General features: G+C 41.5%; 1 protein-coding gene across 3 annotated transcripts in view; it reads right to left on the bottom strand.

Annotated features, from left to right (window-relative positions):
• Positions 1–12,599: 12,599 nt before the first annotated feature.
• LYRM9 (LYR motif containing 9) overlaps positions 12,600–19,918 on the bottom strand; it is a 43,336-nt gene continuing 36,017 nt past the window's right edge. For all 3 annotated transcript variants that reach the window (XM_075335305.1, XM_075335304.1, XM_075335306.1), the window contains exon 4: positions 12,600–12,913. In XM_075335305.1, coding sequence (XP_075191420.1) covers positions 12,896–12,913 — 18 coding nt within the window. In that variant the 3' untranslated portion in view covers positions 12,600–12,895. The remainder of the gene's footprint in view (positions 12,914–19,918) is intronic.

The following is a 19,918-nucleotide window of genomic DNA, read 5'->3' as shown; positions in this document are numbered from 1 at the left end:
CTAATAATTCTGCACACAGTGTAGATATTTTACGAAAACTTAAGCGTGATCATCATACTGTGAAGAGATTTGTGGCTGATTCTGAGCACATACGTGTTTGTTCTGATAAAGGCAGAATGAGGAATGTTTCTGCCAGGCAAGTTCATCGGATTAAGAGAGCAGCTGCTAAAAAGCCATTATAAACCAGCAAACAAATATTTGAAGCTGCTGGTGCCTCTGGAGTTACTCGAGCCTCAAGGTGTAGGATCCTTCAAAGGCTTGCTGTGTTGCATAAACCTACTATTCGGCCATCCCAACCAGTGCTCACAAGCAGAAACGGTTGCAGTGGGCCCAGACATAGATGAAGACTAATTTTCAAACAGTCTTGTTTACTGATGAGTGTCGAGCAACCGTGGATGGTCCAGATGGATGGACTAGTGGATGGTTGGTGGATGGCTCCATGTCCCAACAAGGCTGCAACATCAGCAAGGAGGTGGAGGAGTCATTTTTTGGGCTGGAATCACAGGGAGACATCTTTAGGGTAACTGAAGGTGTAAAAATGACCTCTGCAAAGTATATAGAGTTTCTGACTAACAACTTTTTTTCGTGGCACAAAAAGCAGAAACGTGCCTTCAGAAGCAAAATCATCTTCATGCATGACAATTCACCATCTCATGCTGCAAAGAATACCTCTGTGTCATTGGCTGCTATGGGAATAAAAGGAGATAAACTCATGATGTGGCCACCATCTTCCCCTGACCTCAACCCCATAGAGATCCTTAGGAGTATCATCAAGAAAAAGATCTAGGAGGGTGGGAGGAAGTTCATATCAAAACAGCAGCTCTGGGACGCTATTATGACATCATGCAAAGAAATTCAAGCAGAAACTCTTCAAAAACTCACAAGTTCAATGGATGCAAGAATTGTGACGGTGATATCAAAGATGGGTTACTATGTTAACATGTAACTTGGCCTGTTAGGATGTTTTGGATTTAAATAGCTTTTTATTTCAATGAATGTGACCTCCTAATGCTGCAAATACCACAAATGAGCATTTTCAGTTCTTTAAAACATAAAATGTTTAGAAACTCTACTGTGATTAATAATTTGGAACAGTGCATTTTGTGGGGTTTTTTTAAATTTTGAAGATTATACTGTTATCATTGGGAGGTTTGTTCAATAAAATTCGATGTATACTCTAACAGGTGATGACTTTTATTAGGCTGACTGTCATTTACACCGACCATTTAGGAAAATCAAAGAGACATATAATTTGCATAATAATTTGGAACATGGTGTATTGTAGTAATGGGCGAACCCCCCGATGTTCGTGTTCAGGAGATTCGCCCAAACATTTTGTAAAGATAGAGTTTTGAGATAATGCGAACTGGCATCTGAACACCGAACTCGGGCTTTACAGTTATGGGATGGGGCGGGGGGGCTGTAAAATAAAGAATATAGTTAATAATGAACATTGTAATTATACTTACAGGTCCCACGATGCATCCTGCAGACTCTTTTGCTCAGCCACTTCTGCTTCTGCGTCTGATCATTGCTGTGCCCCGGCACCACTGACTAAAGGACCTTCCATGACGTCATAGCCATGTGACCAGTCTGGTGTGAAAGTTGTACAGACATTGGCTTACAGACTGGTCACATGGCTATGACGTCATCTAAGATCCTGTTAACTGAGCTTTGACTGTCACTGTGCGAGTGTCGCATCGCATCACCCGGCATAGCGCACACTTTTCTGACAGGAGCATGTCGGCTGCATGTATTTCCATGCAGTTGAGGCACTCCTATCCTGAGAGTGTCAGGCCATGCGTGGTGATGCAATGCAAGACGGAATTGGAATCCTACCCTCACTGTCAGCCTCCTTCTTGCTCTGTACAGAGTGATGAAGCAGAGTTGACATGGCTCTCTCCGCTTCTCACTCTGTATAGACGCTCTCTGTGCAAAGTGATAAAGCAGCGCTGACAATGCTCTACCAGTGGACTATATTGGACTAAGGATTTTTATAATAAAGGAGTCTCTAAATGTTTTTTTGTTTTTCTCTAATTTTTTTCTGTGTTGTGGCTTTTTTTCACCGTGTACTAGAAATTCATGGTGGCCATGTCTAATTTGGCCTGACAACATGAATTTCGGGCTTAGTACCAGCTGAGAATAGAAAGCTGGTATTAACCCCTTTATTACCCAGTGTGCCACCGCCATCAGGGTCGCTGTACGAGCCGGGTAAAGTGCCCGGAAATGGCGGTAAGAAACAATGCGTCATTTCCAGGGGCGGCTGTGGGCTTCCCCTGGCCATGTGACCAGTCTGTAAGCCAATGTCTGTACAACATTCACACCAGACTGGTCATATGGCTATGACATCATGGAAGGTCCTGTAGTCAGTGGTGGTTACCAAGGGGCACAGCAATGATCATACACGGAAGCAGAAGCGGCCGGGAAACAGAATCTGCAGGACACTTCGCGGGACCTATAAGTACAGTCAGGACCAGAAATATTTGGACAGTGACACAAGTTTTGTTATTTTAGCTGTTTACAAAAACATGTTCAGAAATACAATTATATATATAATATAGGCTGAAAGTGCACACTCCCAGCTGCAATAAGAGAGTTTTCACATCCAAATCGGAGAAAGGGTTTAGGAATCATAGCTCTGTAATGCATAGCCTCCTCTTTTTCAAGGGACCAAAAGTAATTGGACAAGGGACTCTAAGGGCTGCAATTAACTCTGAAGGCGTCTCCCTCGTTAACCTGTAATCAATGAAGTAGTTAAAAGGTCTGGGGTTGATTACAGGTGTGTGGTTTTGCATTTGGAAGCTGTTGCTGTGACCAGACAACATGCGGTCTAAGGAACTCTCAATTGAGGTGAAGCAGAACATCCTGAGGCTGAAAAAAAAGAAAAAATCCATCAGAGAGATAGCAGACATGCTTGGAGTAGCAAAATCAACAGTCTGGTACATTCTGAGAAAAAAGGAATTGACTGGTGAGCTTGGGAACTCAAAAAGGCCTGGGCGTCCATGGATGACAACAGTGGTGGATGATCGCCGCATACTTTCTTTGGTGAAGAAGAACCCGTTCACAACATCAACTGAAGTCCAGAACACTCTCAGTGAAGTAGGTGTATCTGTCTCTAAGTCAACAGTAAAGACAAGACTCCATGAAAGTAAATACAAAGGGTTCACATCTAAATGCAAACCATTCATCAATTCCAAAAATAGACAGGCCAGAGTTAAATTTGCTGAAAAACACCTCATGAAGCCAGCTCAGTTCTGGAAAAGTATTCTATGGACAGATGAGACAAAGATCAACCTGTAGCAGAATGATGGGAAGAAAAAAGTTTGGAGAAGAAAGGGAACGGCACATGATCCAAGGCACACCACATCCTCTGTAAAACATGGTGGAGGCAACGTGATGGCATGGGCATGCATGGCTTTCAATGGCACTGGGTCACTTGTGTTTATTGATGACATAACAGCAGACAAGAGTAGCCGGATGAATTCTGAAGTGTACCGGGATATACTTTTAGCCCAGATTCAGCCAAATGCCGCAAAGTTGATCGGACGGCGCTTCATAGTACAGATGGACAATGACCCCAAGCATACAGCCAAAGCTACCCAGGAGTTCATGAGTGCAAAAAAGTGGAACATTCTGCAATGGCCAAGTCAATCACCAGATCTTAACCCAATTGAGCATGCATTTCACTTGCTCAAATCCAGACTTAAGACGGAAAGACCCACAAACAAGCAAGACCTGAAGGCTGCGGCTGTAAAGGCCTGGCAAAGCATTAAGAAGGAGGAAACCCAGCGTTTGGTGATGTCCATGGGTTCCAGACTTAAGGCAGTGATTGCCTCCAAAGGATTCGCAACAAAATATTGAAAATAAAAATATTTTGTTTGGGTTTGGTATATTTGTCCAATTACTTTTGACCTCCTAAAATGTGGAGTGTTTGTAAAGAAATGTGTACAATTCCTACAATTTACAACTTGCGAAAATTGTGTCACTGTCCAAATATTTCTGGACCTAACTGTATGATCATAATGTTTTTTAATAATGTGCTTTTTTTTTACAGCCCCTGAACCCCAACTGGACTCAAACTGTAACACAAGCTTCCCAGAAAACTCGTGTTCGGGATCGTGTGCACGAACACTATGTGTTCGGTAAGAACCCCGAACTTTACAGTTCGGGTTCGCCCATCACTAATTATATGGCAATACTGAAGCAACATCTCAAGACGTCAGCCAGGAGCTTAAAGCTTGGGTGGAAATGGGTCTTCCAAATGGACAATGACCCAAAGCATACTACCAAACTGGTTACAAAGTGGCTTAAGGATAACAAAGTCAATGTTTTGTATGGGTCATCACAAAATCCTGATCTCACTCCTATTGAAAATTTATGGGCAAAGCTAAAAAGGAAGGTGCGAGCAAGGCGACCTACAAACATGGCTCACTTACACTAGTTCTGTCATGAGGAATGGGCCCAAATTCCTACCAACTATTGTGAGAAGCTTGTGGAAGGATATCCAAAACGTATGACCCAAGTCCATACACTGTAAGGGCAATGGTACCAAATACTAATGAAATGTATGTAAACTTTTGACTTTGTAGAAAGTAATAAAAATGGCTTAAAACATTCTCTTTCGCTCTGTTTTCAGGCATTTGGCAAATATAAATAATTTTGGTTCCTAATTGACCTAAAACGGGAAGGTTTTATTCCGATTTCATGTCAGATATTGAGAAAAACATCTGTATGTGTCTTTTAGATGTGTAGTTTATGTAAACTTCTGGTTTCAACTGTAGCAGGTATAAAGATTTTGATGGCTTTACAATTCACATACCTTCATGACTATATGTATGGCTTGGGGGGTGGGGAAGGGGAGATGTTCATCTTACTGAGAGATTCCATTTAAGCTTAATTTCTTTTATTATGATGGTTTAAAGGAGTATTACAAGTCCAGGTTATAAATGAATAGAGAATACTGATTTCATTTCAAGACACTTTGGTAAATGCTCTGTTTATTATCCTTCTTTGTGGTAAATTGGAAATGTATAGTTTATTGATGTAATTCAAACAATATTTTACGAAGAATTTTGCAAGATTAAAAATTCTGGAGACTGCACCTGGGTTTTCACTACTTCTTTTGCAGCTAAAACGCGTGTGAGAAGGATAAGGACACAATCCTCTAACCCATCTGGTTATATATGTAAATCATTTCAAAATATGTAACATATGAGAAAGATACTTTGTAAGATTTTTGCTTGATTTATGAGAAGGCTTTTTTGTTTAAAATAGACCAGTGTTGGCCATTATTGCGGTACCTAAGGTCTTTGAAATGCTTATGACTAACATTTTTTAACTGTTTGTTATGCTGTTCGGCAACAAAATAAACACTTAAAAGTAATAAATAAAAAGTCGGCAAAAAGAATATTACAAAGAATCTGCCTGATTAGGTTATGGGCTGGGATGAAATTTGCATATATAGTTAATCTGGTTTCTAGGGCAAAAAGAAAAGTTCCCCAGAGGCTTGGAGCTGTAGAAAAGAAGAAACTGATACTTGTTTCCGGCTCATACAAGGATTTAGTGCAGACTGCTTTATGGTCTGTGCTGACACAGGAATAGGAAAAGTCACTGTTCCACCAGAAACAGGACCAGTGCTGTGTATGATTAGCTGCAGCACTCAACTGGCTTGGTAAGTGCATCATCAGAAAAACATCCAATCATGTGCTGTGTAAATCATCGTACCACTGCAGCTAATCACAGACCATAGCAGTCCTGTTGCAAGTGAAACAGTGATGCCCCTTTTCCTTTGTTAACTCATATCAAAGATCAGCCTGCACTGGATCCAGGTAGATTTAGGCAGATGAGAATCACTTGGTTTGCTATTTTTTTACAGCTCCAAGCCCCTGGGAAGCTTTTCTATTTTCTCCCCTTTTAATTAGGGAAGCTAGAGGAGTCTCTGTTTATATTCTATGGAATTATAGCAGGTCATGTTTATGTGCTTATAAGTAGAAAAGCTGTGGAAAAACAAAGCGCAATAGGGTCTTACCCCAATATATGCAGGGTGGGGGAGAGGGGGAGCAATATTACTCAGCAAATGTAGTTGTGAAAGTCACAACTACTGTAATCGCATGTAGAAATAGACCACGGCAGCAGCAACCCAAGCGGCAGATAACAGAGAGAGGTAGAATCGGGTTTTCAAACACGCGCCAATGATCATCAATCAGGGGATCAGATTCATGTATCTTTATTATTGTACAGGTCTACGCGTTTCAGGAGCTCAGCTCCCTTCCTCAGGACTGTCAAAAGTAAGACAAAAAGAGATTTGATGTTGTTTTACTTCTGACGGTCCTGAGGAAGGGAGCTGAGCTCCTGAAACACGTAGACCTGTACAATAATAAAGATACATGAATCTGATCCCCTGATTGATGATCATTAGCGTGGCGTTTGAAAACCCGGTTCTACCTCTCTCTGTTATGTTTATGTGCTTGAAATCCATCCTGTTGTGTCAAGAGTAAAGTCTATAAAAGCAGTAGCAGAAATTAAAGGTAATCTGTCAGGTGAGTTTGTAGTACAATACTAATGTTATGTTTTTATAGGACTTAATGACACCTTTCAGGATCAGTGAGTTTTATAGCTCTACCTTATCCTGATACCTTGCTGTGAGCACTATAGAATTCAGTATCTCCTGCAGACTAGTTAAGTATATTTAAATACAATTTGCATATTCACTGCTTCCCCCACACACCTTTTAGTACATTCACTATCACTGCTGAGAGGTAGGAGGGAGTATGGTGGGGGAAGCAGTGCAAATTCAGATTTACTTTCACTGATGCCAGCATAGGTGGGATGGGGGAGCAGGGCATATGCAGTTTTTACATACACTTTACTAATTACTACTTCACACTGAATTCTATGGAGCTTACAACAAGATAACAGAACAACGTAGAACAATAAAACTTACTCTTAAGTCCCAGTCATACACAACTTACCAGCGATCCCAAAAACGATGCGACCTGATAGGGATCGCTGGTAAGTCGCTGGGAGGTCGCTGGTGAGATGTCACACAGACAGATCTTACCAACGATGCAGAAACAATACAAGTCGCAGTAGCGACCTGTATAACGATCTCAGCAGTCACTGTGACCGTGTCACACAGTGTCAAACACAGCGATGTGTCCTGCCCAGCAGGACATCGCCTTTGAAGAAAATGGCCTGGACCATTCTGCAACGACTAGAGATCTCACAGCAGGGGCCTGATCTCTGGTAGATGTCACACATAACGAGATCCCTAACGGGATCGCTACTGCGTCACAGAAACCGTGACTCAGCAGCGATCTCGCTAGCGATCTCGTTATGTGTGACGGTACCTTTAAAGGTCTTTTTAAGTCCTATTAAATATGACATTAGTGTTGTACTAGAAAAACACCTAACAGATTCCCTTTAACATATTAAGAATAAGTCATACAATAAAAAGAAAACTTGATTGTACACCTGCTTCACTTTTATTCAAACTGTTCTCTACTTGATACTATAAAAAACAAAACAAAATAACAATAATATTATAGCAGTACAATAGGGCGGAGAGCAGCTGCTTGGATGGGAAGAAATTTTACCATACACATGTTTCCTGCCAAAGAACAGAAAGAAAGTTGCCAAAAATAAACTGTTTGACACAGGAGTGAAAGGTAAACTTGCCGCTTTTATTACATGAGAACTGTATAGTTTGATCAACCAGTCTGCCAATTATTATTAGAATAAAAGGAAGTTGCAGCACATTTTTCCAGATTAAAACAGATCAGTAGTGTTTATTTATATAGTTATATTTTCATGAAAAAATCTAGAGCACTATACAAAACGTTGGCCCTGCTGAAAAACAAATTAATGATATGGACATATAGGTATAGTACAAAAAAGTGATCTGAATATTTCAGTGCATATTCGTTGGAATATTCCAGCAAAAACAACCATTTCAGATCATTCAATTGTTAAATACGTAGCCTATACTCATCATTGATCATAGTTTGCAATGTGAAGGCCAAAAGTTGTCAAAAACTAAGAAAAACGCTAATTATTTGAAAAAAATAGAATAGTTTGCTCAAACATTTGTGATTTCAATTTACATTTTAACAATTGTTTCCTTCCCTTACAAAAGCATAGACTGCAACTTTGCACCTCAGCAGGGGCATAACGATCGTGGTCATAGAGGATGTGGTTGCGATCGGGCCTCTACAGAAGAGTTGACCACTGACACTAGAGCTTATTTCACCTGGACTCCTTCGGTTGTGCCTCAAACCAGGCATCCGCAGCAGCCATGGCATCAGAAATGGTGTGAAATTTGGTACCCTTGAGATGTTTCTTCAGGTTTGGAAATAGATGATTGTCGGAGGGAGCTAGATCTGGTGAATAAGGTGGGTGGTCAACCAGCTGGAAGCCCAGCTCTGCCAGTTTTGCCATGGTCACTTGTGCAGTGTGAGCATAGGCGTTGTCTTGCAGGAACAAGATTCCTTTGGACAGCTTGCCGCGGCTTTTGGCCTTCAGAGTTACCTTCAATTGTTCTAAAAGTTCAATGTAATACCTTGCATTGATGGTGGAACCCTTTTGAAGGTAGTCCACTAGTAGCACACCCTCCTTATCCCAGAACACAGATGCAATCATCTTAGAGGTTGAATTTTGCACCCTGAACTGCTTTGGACGAGGAGAACCACTGTGCCTCCACTTTTTTGGCTGCTCCATGTTTTCAGGGTCATACAAATAAATCCAGGTCTCATCCATAGGACTAGTCGATCCAGGAAGTTCTCATCAGACTGGAAACGCTGACAAATGGGCAAATGAACCGGGAAGTTTTCACTCGCATGCTTCTCTGATCTATTGTCAACATTTGGGGACCCACTTTGCAGATCGCTTCCTCATGTCCAAATGTTCATGGATAATTACATAAACACGTTCACAAGAAATCCCCATGATGTCTGCTATTGCTTTAGCTGAAATTCGTCGATTCTCCAGTATGAGGTTGTGCACAGCATCGACGATCTCTGGAACACCAACCACTCTCAGTCGTCCAGGACGTTCCTCATCATTGGTGCTGAAGTGGCCCGTTTTAAATTTGGCAACCCAGTTCTTAACTGTGGAATCTGAAGAGCATTGATCCCCCAATGTCTGCGACATATCACCATGAATATCCTTTGCGGACTTATCTTACAGAAACAAGAATTTTATCACTCCTCTGCTCTCAGATGCTGTGAATATCGCATTAGACTCCGCCATTTTGTTTTCCAGCGTGCGTAGAGCACTGTTACCATCAGCAGCAAACACATAATTTTGAAAATATATATTAGACACACAAGGCGTTCATGTGATGTAACATTCGTTACCATAGAAACAAAAAAATCACAAAGCCAAAGACTTATCAGCAGCCCCTTATACGTTTAAGATGTGGAGCAACTTATGCCATTTTTGGTAAATATTGTGCTAAATTTTAAAACATATTTGTATCATACATCACCAAAACAGAGAACTGCATGTGGATTACACTGAGCTAATATCCTAATATGTCTAATCCATTCTTTTTATATAGAGATGGAAAATGTGTTTGATGCCATCTGGTGGTCAACATGCAAATAAACTTGTGTAATTCAATACTTAGAAATTTTTAATGGTTTTTTTAGACCACTTATATAAATTTTGCAGCTTTATTAATGGAGATTTAATACATTTTTATGTAACATCATTATGAAAATTTTGCTTCTCTATTTTATAGATAATCTGACACCAGGTTTTTTATATTTAATTTGAGAGCAGCATGATGTAGAGGCAGAGACATTGATTCCAGCGATGTGTCACTAAAGCCCGCTTTACACGCTACAACAAATCTAACGATGTGTCGGCGGGGTCACGTCGTAAGTGACGCACATCCGGCATAGTTAGTATTGTTGTAGCGTGTAACAGGTACGTGCGATTGAACGTAAAACCGTTCATCGCATACACGTCGTTCATTTCCTTAAAATTGCACGTCGGGTTGTTCAATGTTCCCGAGGCAGCACACATCGCAGTGTGTGACACCCCGGGAACGATGAACAGATCTTACCTGCGTCCCGCGGCTCCCGCCGGCAATGCGGAAGGAAGAAGGTGGGCGGGATGTTTACGTCCCGCTCATCTCCGCCCCTCCACTTCTATTGGCCGGCTGCCGCGTGACATCGCTGTGACGCCGAACGTCCCTCCAACTCCAGGAAGTGGATGTTCGCCGCCCACATCGAGGTCGTATGGAAGGGTAAGTATGTGCGACGGGAAGTAATCGTTTGTGTGACACAGTCAACAAATTGAACGTGCCGCACATACGATGGGGGCGGGTACAATCGCATACGATATCGTATGTGATATCATAAGGTGTAAAGCAGGCTTTACTGAGCTGCGTGTTGTAGTTTAAATAAAATCAGTCTTTAGCAGGAGATCACTAGAGGACTAGTTGTCTCCTGCCATGTTGTCCTTCATGTAATCCAACCCCCACCCTTAAATGACAGCAAGTAGCCCAGTAGCAGTATGCAGCAGGCTCCCCATGATAAAGGAGGGGGCAACACAGGTGCAGAATACCGATGAGACAATCACTGTCAGCCTACTATATCATGGAGGGGGTGGTTGCTGGTATTAAACATACAAACAGATGGGGTTTGCATGGGGTGCCAGTCACACAGGTACGTGGGATACAGAGTGTCTGAGTTACAGCCTACAGATGACGCCCATACCATTAAATCAGGTGGGCTGCCCAGCACTATATAAGTGCATCCCACAGTATAGCTAGCCCAAAAGGGGTCTGGCTGCATCCTGCAGAAAATTGTGTAATAAAAAATGATATTTAATAAAGTGAAACCCTTGACACCAGGTTACGAGCTTACATATTTAGGCAAAATATAACCAATATCTCACTTTATTAAATACAATTTTATATTATCTTTTATTGCACAATTTTATGCTTGCTTTCAATTAGATAACTAACATTTGTCTCAGGAACGTTCTGCCAAGCTGAATGCACTTGGGCATGTTAATAATCAAGATCCGCTGCTGGCAGCTCCCTTTGTAATTTTCAACCAATAAATTCTTAGAGGCGCACATGGTGAGATAAGTCCTGAGACATGGCAAAATATTTAGGAATCGCAGGCTGGTCACATCAGAAAGAACAACAGGCAGACTCGCATTGTAATGCTGAAAATGGCTTTTGGGACACTAACGGGTGTGTTATTGACTCCATCAATGATGCATTCTGTAATGCAAGTGAGATTGGATGTCACATATCAAAGCCTATGGTGTCAGTGTCAGGCATTTAGCTATAGGTGTTCTATTGACCTTACACCAACGCTCTCAAATACTATCATGTCCCAATACTAAATGGCAATGGAGGCTGGAATAGAGGTCTATCCTTTTTAGTGAGGAGTCCTGGACGCAATGTGTTAGCCAGTGATTGGTTTGAACATCATATAGGCAAGACCATACAGAGGCCATCATGAAGGAACATCATACCAGATCTACTCCCGGTATTAATGTATGAGAGTTGGACCCGTCTAGACCTATTACACTAACAGCTCGATGTTACTTTAATTTGGGTTTGCCTATTTCTACAAACGTCCCAGAAGCCGTTATTCAACATGACAACAACAGGCTTCATGTTTCTCATGCTACTGTGCTTGCATGCTTGGCCTAAATGCACATCCTGGCCTCCAGCACTCCAGACTTGTGTCACATTGAGCTCATCTGGGATGTCACTGCTCAGCAATTGCAAAAGGAGGTTGCCAGAAGCAAATTTTGATGATTTATTTGTCTAAGTTCACTCAGATTGGAGTAATATTTCTCAGTCAACCATTAATAACTTCACTGAAGGCGTGCAAGTGTGTGCATTTCTGTGTGTGTCTCTCAAAACTAAATAAAGCAAAATATGTTGAATATCATGTCTATCGATCCTGTGATTCCACAATTTTTGCTTCTTGGTGTTGTAACTTCAAAGTAGGAAAAGTGTATTTTAACCCCTTCACGACTGGCAGATTTTGAGCTTTCCGTGTTTTTTTTTTTTTCCACCACCCTTCTTCCGAGAGCCGTAACGTTTTTATTTTTTCCATCAATATAGGCATGTGAGGACTCGTTTGTTGCGGAACGAGTTGTACTTTTAAAGGAAACTGTCCCTGACTGTAACTAGGGCTTATGTTTCAAGCATACTCCAAAAATCCTGTAAAATCATACTATAGCTTATTTTCAAGTTAAGTCTTATTTTCGGTGAAACACTGTACCCCTATTCATTTTACTGACGTTTTCAGTGACCCACTGTATATGTTGGCTCTAACCTGTTCTGATTATTTTTTATAGACAGCACAAATAGGAGCCTTACAATGTAGATGGACAAATCTTACTTCAATTCTCCTGTGTTTATCGAGCTAATGCTTGGTTTGAGTCAGAAAATCATCACAAATCAGGAATCTTTATCATTATAAGATTTCATTAAATTACAGCATTTTCTTGATGTTCATATTAGAAAAAAATGGCCACAAAATACCTGGATTTAAAAAAAAAAAAAAGCTTTTGGATTGACCTTTTATGAAATTCAATTTCCTTTCATAAAATACTTCATGCACAAATAGAGAACATACTTTAATATTTACATTTGCAGTAATGACTTGAACATTAGAATATACCAAAAGAAATGCCTGATATTTTAATTTAAGCATCAATATAGATAAACGTAATGTCTGTCTTCAAGTCACGGTAGACAAGGAATATTCCTTGAACATAGCAAAGCTCATAAGCGGGAAGAAGATTCTCCTTTGAAAGTATATATCATTGGATGGATTTAGGTTCTGTGGCTGATGACAAAATAAGTAATATGATGTCCACAGGTCTCTTCCCTGATGAAATTGTTGCTTTATATGGTTTCTTAGGCTTGTTTTTTATACTGTAAAAAAAAAAAAAAAAAATTAATGGTGATTTAAAAAGAGAATTTTTTATACAATAACAAGAAAAAAAAATCATAATCTTTAAAAGTTTAATATCATAGTCCCATGCCTTATAGAAGTTCCAAGAGGCTGTGTGCGCACATTGCGTTTTTTCCTGCGTTTCGGCAGCGTTTTGAGCTGCAACGTTTTCATGCCAAATTGCATGCGTTTCGATTTCCAGGCATAGTCTATGGAAATTAGGGCTTTCTTGTATGCACAATGCTTTTAAAAATGCAGCGTTTTAGGTGCGTAAAATTTGTCAAAATCTCTGCGTTTGAAGAAGCAACATGTCAATTGTTTTTGAAATTTTGGCAGCGTTCTACACCCATTGAAATCAATGAGTTGTAGGAAAATGCTGCCAAAATGTTAAGCAGTGCGCTTGCATTGCATTATTGTTGCGATCCGCATGTTTTTTTTAACATAACAAAGGCAGGTCTTTCGATCTCTCTGTCGGTCGGTCTCTCTCTCCCTCTATGTCTCTATCTCTCTCTCTGTCCATGTCGGTCTCTCCCCCCACCCCCTCTCTCATACTCACCGATCCACGATCACCGTCTCGGCGCTGCACGGCGTTCAAACTGTGACGGCTTCTCCTCTTTTGAAAATGCCGACGGCTCATTAACCCATCACATATTCCCTGCTTCCCCCGTCCACCGGCGCCTATGATTGGTTGCAGTCAGACATGCCCCTCGCTGAGTGACAGCTGTCTCACTGCAACCAATCACAGCCGCCAGTGGGCGTGTCTATATCGAGGAGTAAAAAAAATAAATAGATGATTGAAAAATAAACGACGTGCGGTCCCCCCCCAATTTGGATACCAGCCAGGGTAAAGTCACACAGCTGAAGGCTGGTATTCTCAGGATGGGGATCTCCACGTTATGGGGAGCCCCCCAGCCTAACAACATCAGCAAGCAGACGCCCGGAATTGCCGCATCCATTAGATGCGACAGTCCCGGGACTTTACCCGGCTCATCCCGAATTGCCCTGGTGTGGTGGCAAACTGGGTAATAAGGAGTTAATGGCAGCAGCCTATAGCTGCCACTAAGTCCTAGGTTAATCATCGCAGGCGTCTCCCCGAGATACCTTCCATGATTAACCAGTAAGTTAAAGAAAATAAAACACACATCTCCAACAAATCCTTTATTTGGAATGAAAGACAAAAAAATCACCCTATTTCACCACTTTATTAACCCCTCAAAAACAACTCCAGGTCCGACGTAATACACGCAAGGTCCCACGACACTTTCAGCTCTGCTACATCCGAAGCTGACAGGAGCAGCAGTAGACCACCGCCGCTCCTGTGAGCTCCATGCAGCAACTGAAGTGAGTCGCGCGATCAGCTGTGCTGTCACTGAGGTTACTCGCGGCCACCGCGCTCAGGTGGAGGACTGTAGCTGTGGCAGCGAGTAACCGGAGTGAAAGCACAGCTGATCGCGCGGCTCACTGCAGTCACTCAGGGGATTTGCGATCAGAGGTGAGTCCTTCACATGTGACCACAAATCAAGCCGCGGCACACGCACAGAGCCGCGCGATCACAATGAAGTCGGGTGAAGTTCATCAGAGTTCATTCTGATCACGTGGCTCTGTCTCGCAGCCAGCCATGCTCTTTTTGACAGTGCGGTCCCACTCGGCTCTGCTGGAAGTCTATGGGGATGCTGCAGAGCCGAGTGGGACCGCACTGTGAAAAATGTGCATTCTGGATGCTTTTCCCACTCTGTCTATGGCAGAGAAAGCATCCAGAACGCATGAATTCTCCAGGAATGTGCGCACGTTGCGTTCTGCCGAATGCGTCTCAGAACGCAGCTTTTTCGGTTGCGTTCTGAGACGCACAGGCAGTGACTTACACGCTGCGGAATAGAATGCAAAGTGTGCACATGGCCAAATAAAAAAAGATGGTAAAAAAGGTTGACATATCTGAGACATTTAAGGTGTTCTGAACAGAATGTGACAAAGTGGCTGCTAGATGCAGATTCTAATGCTTTCTCGAGAGGTGGTCACATATAGTTGAAACTAGATATTTACATATACTATCTAAAGAGACACATACGCAGGTTTGTCTCACTATCTGACATGAAATTAGAATAAACCTTTCCTGTTTTTAGGTCCATTAGGAACAAGAGAGAGAGACATGAGCGAGAGAGAGAATATTTTAAGGCATTTGTATTACTTTCTGCAAAGTCAAAAGTTTACATACACTAAGAGTACTATGCCTTCAAACAATATGGGACAGCCCATATCATGATGTCATGTTTTCAAAGCTTCTGATAAGTTTATTGACAACATCTGAGTTAATTAGAGACACACCTGTGGATGTATTTTGATGCACACCTGAAACACACTGCTTCTTTGAGAAAGTCAAAAGAAATCAGCCAAAATCTCAGGGAGAGAATTGTGAACTTGAACAAGTCTGGTTCATACTTGGGTGCAATTTCCATATACCTGAAGGTACCTTGCTCATCTGTACAAACAATTATACGGAAGTACAATCAAGTTGGGAATGTCCAGCCATCATACCGCTCAGGAAGGAAACGGGTTCTGTGTACCAAAGATGACAGTGCTTTGGTCAGACATGTGCATATCAAGCTAAGAACAGAAGCAAAAGACCTTGTGAGGATGCTGGCGGAAGCTGGTAAGATTGTGATATTATCCACAGTGAAACAAAGTAGTGAATCAACATGCAATAAAAGGCCAGTCTGCCAGGAAGAAGCCATTACTCCAAAAGAAACATAAAAAAGCCAGATTAACCACTTCACCTCTGGGCAATTTTTCCGTTTTTTTTTTTCTTCCCCTTCATCCGAGAGCTGTAACTTTTTATTTTTCTGTCAATCTTGTCAGATAAGGGCTTTTTTTTTTTTTTTACAGGACAAGTTGTACTTTGGAATAAAACCATTAGTTTTACCATATAGTGTACTGGAAAACGGCAAAAAAATTCCAAGTCCAAAAAAAATTGCAAAAAAAAGTGTGACTGTGATTGCTTTTGGGATATTTTATTCACAGTTTTCACTAATGGTAAAACTGATTTATTGGTGTGATGCCTCAGGTTGGTACAAGTTCGTAGACACCAAACATGTATAGGTTTACTTTTATCTAAGGGGTTACATAAATTCACAAGTTTGTCCAAAATAAATGGCGCACTTATTGAGCCATTAAATCGCGATCTTTAGCATTTTCATTTTTCGGGATCTATGGCTCAGAGATGGCTTATTTTTTTGTCTCGAGCTGACGTTTTTAACGGATTTAGCACAGATGCTATGTTTTGATCGCCCGTTATCGCATCTTGTACAAAATATGCGGCGACCAAGAAACGCAATTTTGGCGTTTGGATTTTTTTTTGCTGCTACACCGTTTACCGATCAGAATAATTGATTTTATATTTTGAGAGGTTGGGCATTTCTGAATGCGACAATATCAAATACAGTATGTGTATATTTTTTCTTTTTTTAACCCTTTGATTTTCAATGGGGCGAATGGGGGGTGATTTGAACTTTTAGGTTTTATTTTTTTATTAGTCCCCCTAGGGGACTACAAGGATCAGCAGTCTGATCGCTTGTTCCTTTCTGTAGATCAGAGCAGCAGATCAGAGCCAGACTGGTTTGTCAGGTCTCCGCAAGGAGAAATGTTTTCCCCTTAGACGCCACTAGAGCTTCTCATACAGCCAGATCATATCTCATACTTTGCACTGATGAGGGGCAATCACCCAGAAACATCGTGTCTGCAAATGGAGGTTACGATCTGACAAATTCTATGGGGTACTTTGCACGCTGCGACATCGCAAGCCGATGCTGCGATGTCACACGCAATAGTCCCCGCCCCCGTCGCAGCAGCGATATGTTGTGAAAGCTGGCGTAGCGAAAATTATCGCTACGCCGGCTTCACATACACTCACCTGCCCTGCGACCGTCGCTCTGGCCGGCGACCGGCCTCCTTGTTAAGGGGGCGGGTCGTGCGGTGTCACTGCGACGTCACACGGCAGGCGGCCAATCGGAGCGGAGGGGCGGAGATGAGTGGGATGTAAACATCCCGCCCACCTCCTTCCTTCCGCATATCCAACGGAAGCCGCAGTGACGCCGGTAGGAGATGTTCCTCGCTCCTGCGGCTTCACACACAGCGATGTGTGCTGCCGCAGGAGCGAGGGACAACATCGGACCATCGCGTCAGCGTAATTATGGATTACGCCGACGCTGCACCGATGATACGATTACGACGCTTTTGCGCTCGTTAATCATATCATCGAGCCTTTACACACTACGATGTCGCATGCGATGCCGGATGTGCGTCATTTTCAATTTGACCCCACCGACATCGCACCTGCGATGTCGTAGTGTGCAAAGCCCGCCTTAGTCTTATGAAAAGGCTCGTTTAAGGGACACTTTTGACTTTTAGGATTGCTACTTCCAATAGGTGGTGCTAGAGTTTGTCTCCTTCCTCCCAAAAGAGACAATTTGAATATTTCCCAGAGGAGCATTGCAGCTATAAGACTCCTCATTGGCAGCCAGACTGGTTTGTAAAGTCTTCGCAAGGAGAAAAGTTTTCCCCTTAGACCCCAAATGCACAAAGAAACAAAGACCATATTTTTTGGAGACACATCCTGTCATCTGACGAAACTAAAATTGAACTGTTTGGCCATAATGACCATCGTTACATTTGGAGGAAAAAAAGAGACGCTTTAAAGCCTAAGAACACCATTCCAACTGTGAAACACAGGGGTTTACAGCATAATGTTGTGGGGTTGTCTTTTTTTATATACATAATTTTTATTGGGTTTTTATTATAACACTCAAATACATAAATTAAAAAATGTAGACCTTCAAATATTCAAGAAATTCAAAGATCCAAAGATTCAAGCAGTGCATACACAGGCAGGAAAAAGTGTACTAATGTGAACCACAACATTTCTCTAAGATATTTCAGAATAGACAGACTACGATTTAACCAGCATCAATCTCCAGTTTATCCAACGAGCCACTGAGCTTCCCCATGTGGTACCATTCACAATCCTTAAAGGGTGTGACTATGTGAATTATCTCATCTGGAGAACAATATTTTTCTATGAATACCTTCCAAGTTTTTAAATATTTAGGTATCCGTTGTTTTCTTTTTTCTGCATCCCATCTCTCCAAACTTAATAAATATTTCAATTACTCCAGAAATTCATTAAGTGAAGTGGTAGTAGGGTCTCGCCAATGTTTAAATGATAGCCTTTTTGATAGGAGCAGCACCATATGGAGGAGCCGAGGTGAAAGTGACGGACACTCATGGTCTCATTTTCAGACCGGTAATGAAACAATACCAAAATATTCGTTAGAGGGGGCCTGAGGGACCAAATAGATTCAATACATTTGGTAATGTCCTCCCAAAATTCCATTGAACAAGGGCACGACCATAGTCCCTGCAACAAATCAGTAGAGGGAGTTTTGCACTTTGGACATTGAGTGATACTATCCAATTTTAAAGGGGACGCTGGTAGATCAAAAGCATAGATGGCTCTATGCAGAATTTTCTACTGGGTCTCCGTCCACTGTTCGTTAAGAACATGCTTTCCCAGAACATTCCACCCATCCCTGATTTTAGACCCAATGTCTTGGTCAGAAAGCTGTTTCTACCACTGTTTAAAAAATGTGTCCGGGTGTATGTCTAACAGATCCTCTCTCATTATATTGTACAGGGATGAAATTGAAGGGGAGGCCACATACTAAGTCATACTGAGTCAGAAGACAGTCAAAGCTATTCCTGCCTATTTCCTGACTTAACATCTTTTAATACGTTCATGAAGGAATGTTTTATTTGCTCATCCTGAATAACCTGGTTTGGGCTAAGGCCGTATCTACCGATTATTTCCTCCCTCCTTAACCATCTGAGCTCTGAATCGTGCAGGAGATGTCCAACACTTTGTATCCCTTTCTCCCTCCATTCCCGGAATAGATTGTTTTCCTTGTCTTGTCTAAACTCAGGATTATTCCATAATGGCAGGTGTCTTGAAATTCTAAACAACAACTTATATTTCTTCCTCATTATTCTCCAGGACGCAATAGTATCTTTAAATAGGGAGGACCGTTTTTAAATGGGGGGGGGGGGGTAACTTGGACTGGCTACAATGAAGTTAAGAACCAAGGTGAAGCAAAGTATTGTTGTGGGGTTATTTTGCTTCAGGAGGGACTGGTGCACTTCACAAAATAGATGGTATCATGAGAAAAGAAGATTATGCGGCAAAACTGAAGCAACATCTCAAGACATAAGCAAGGAACTTAAAGCTTGGGTGGAAATGGGTCGTCTTAATGGGCAATGACCCAAAGCATATTGCCAAACTGGTTACAAAGGGACTTAGGGATAACAAAGTCAATGTTTTGGAGTGGCCATCACCAAACCCTGATCTCAATCCTATTGAATATTTATGGACATAGCTGAAAAGGCAAATGTAAGCAAGGCGACCTACAAACATGGCTTAGGTAGATCAGTTCCGTCAGGAGGAATGGGCCAAAATTCCTACCAACTATTGTGAGAAGCTTGTGGAAGGATATCTAAAACGTTTCACCCAAGTCATGCAGTTTAAGGGCAATGATACGAAATACTAATGAAACGTATGTAAACTTTTGACGTTGCAGAAAGTAATAAAAATGCATTAAAACATTCTCTCTCTCTTATTATTCTGGCATTTGTCAAATATAAATAATTTTGGTTCCTAATTGACCTAAAATGGGAAAGGTTTATTCTGATTTCATGTCACATTGTGAGAAAAACATGCAGATGTGTCTTTTCAGATATTGTATGTAAACTCCTGGATTCAACTGTATGCACAGCTCTCTTCATTTATTAGTTTCTATTTCTATCAAATATTTATGTCATAAATAAGACAACCCCTTTAGGTACAGGAGAGAATTGCAGTAGAGATGAGCGAACCCGCAGATGTTCGGGTTCGCTGGATCCAGCTGGACTTTTAAAAAAAAAAAATAAATTAAATAAAAAAATAA

The sequence above is a fragment of the Anomaloglossus baeobatrachus genome, chromosome 2, assembly GCF_048569485.1.
Source record: "Anomaloglossus baeobatrachus isolate aAnoBae1 chromosome 2, aAnoBae1.hap1, whole genome shotgun sequence".
In the NCBI taxonomy this organism is placed as follows: Eukaryota; Metazoa; Chordata; class Amphibia; order Anura; family Aromobatidae; genus Anomaloglossus; species Anomaloglossus baeobatrachus.
This window is presented reverse-complemented; position numbering and strand designations above follow the sequence as displayed.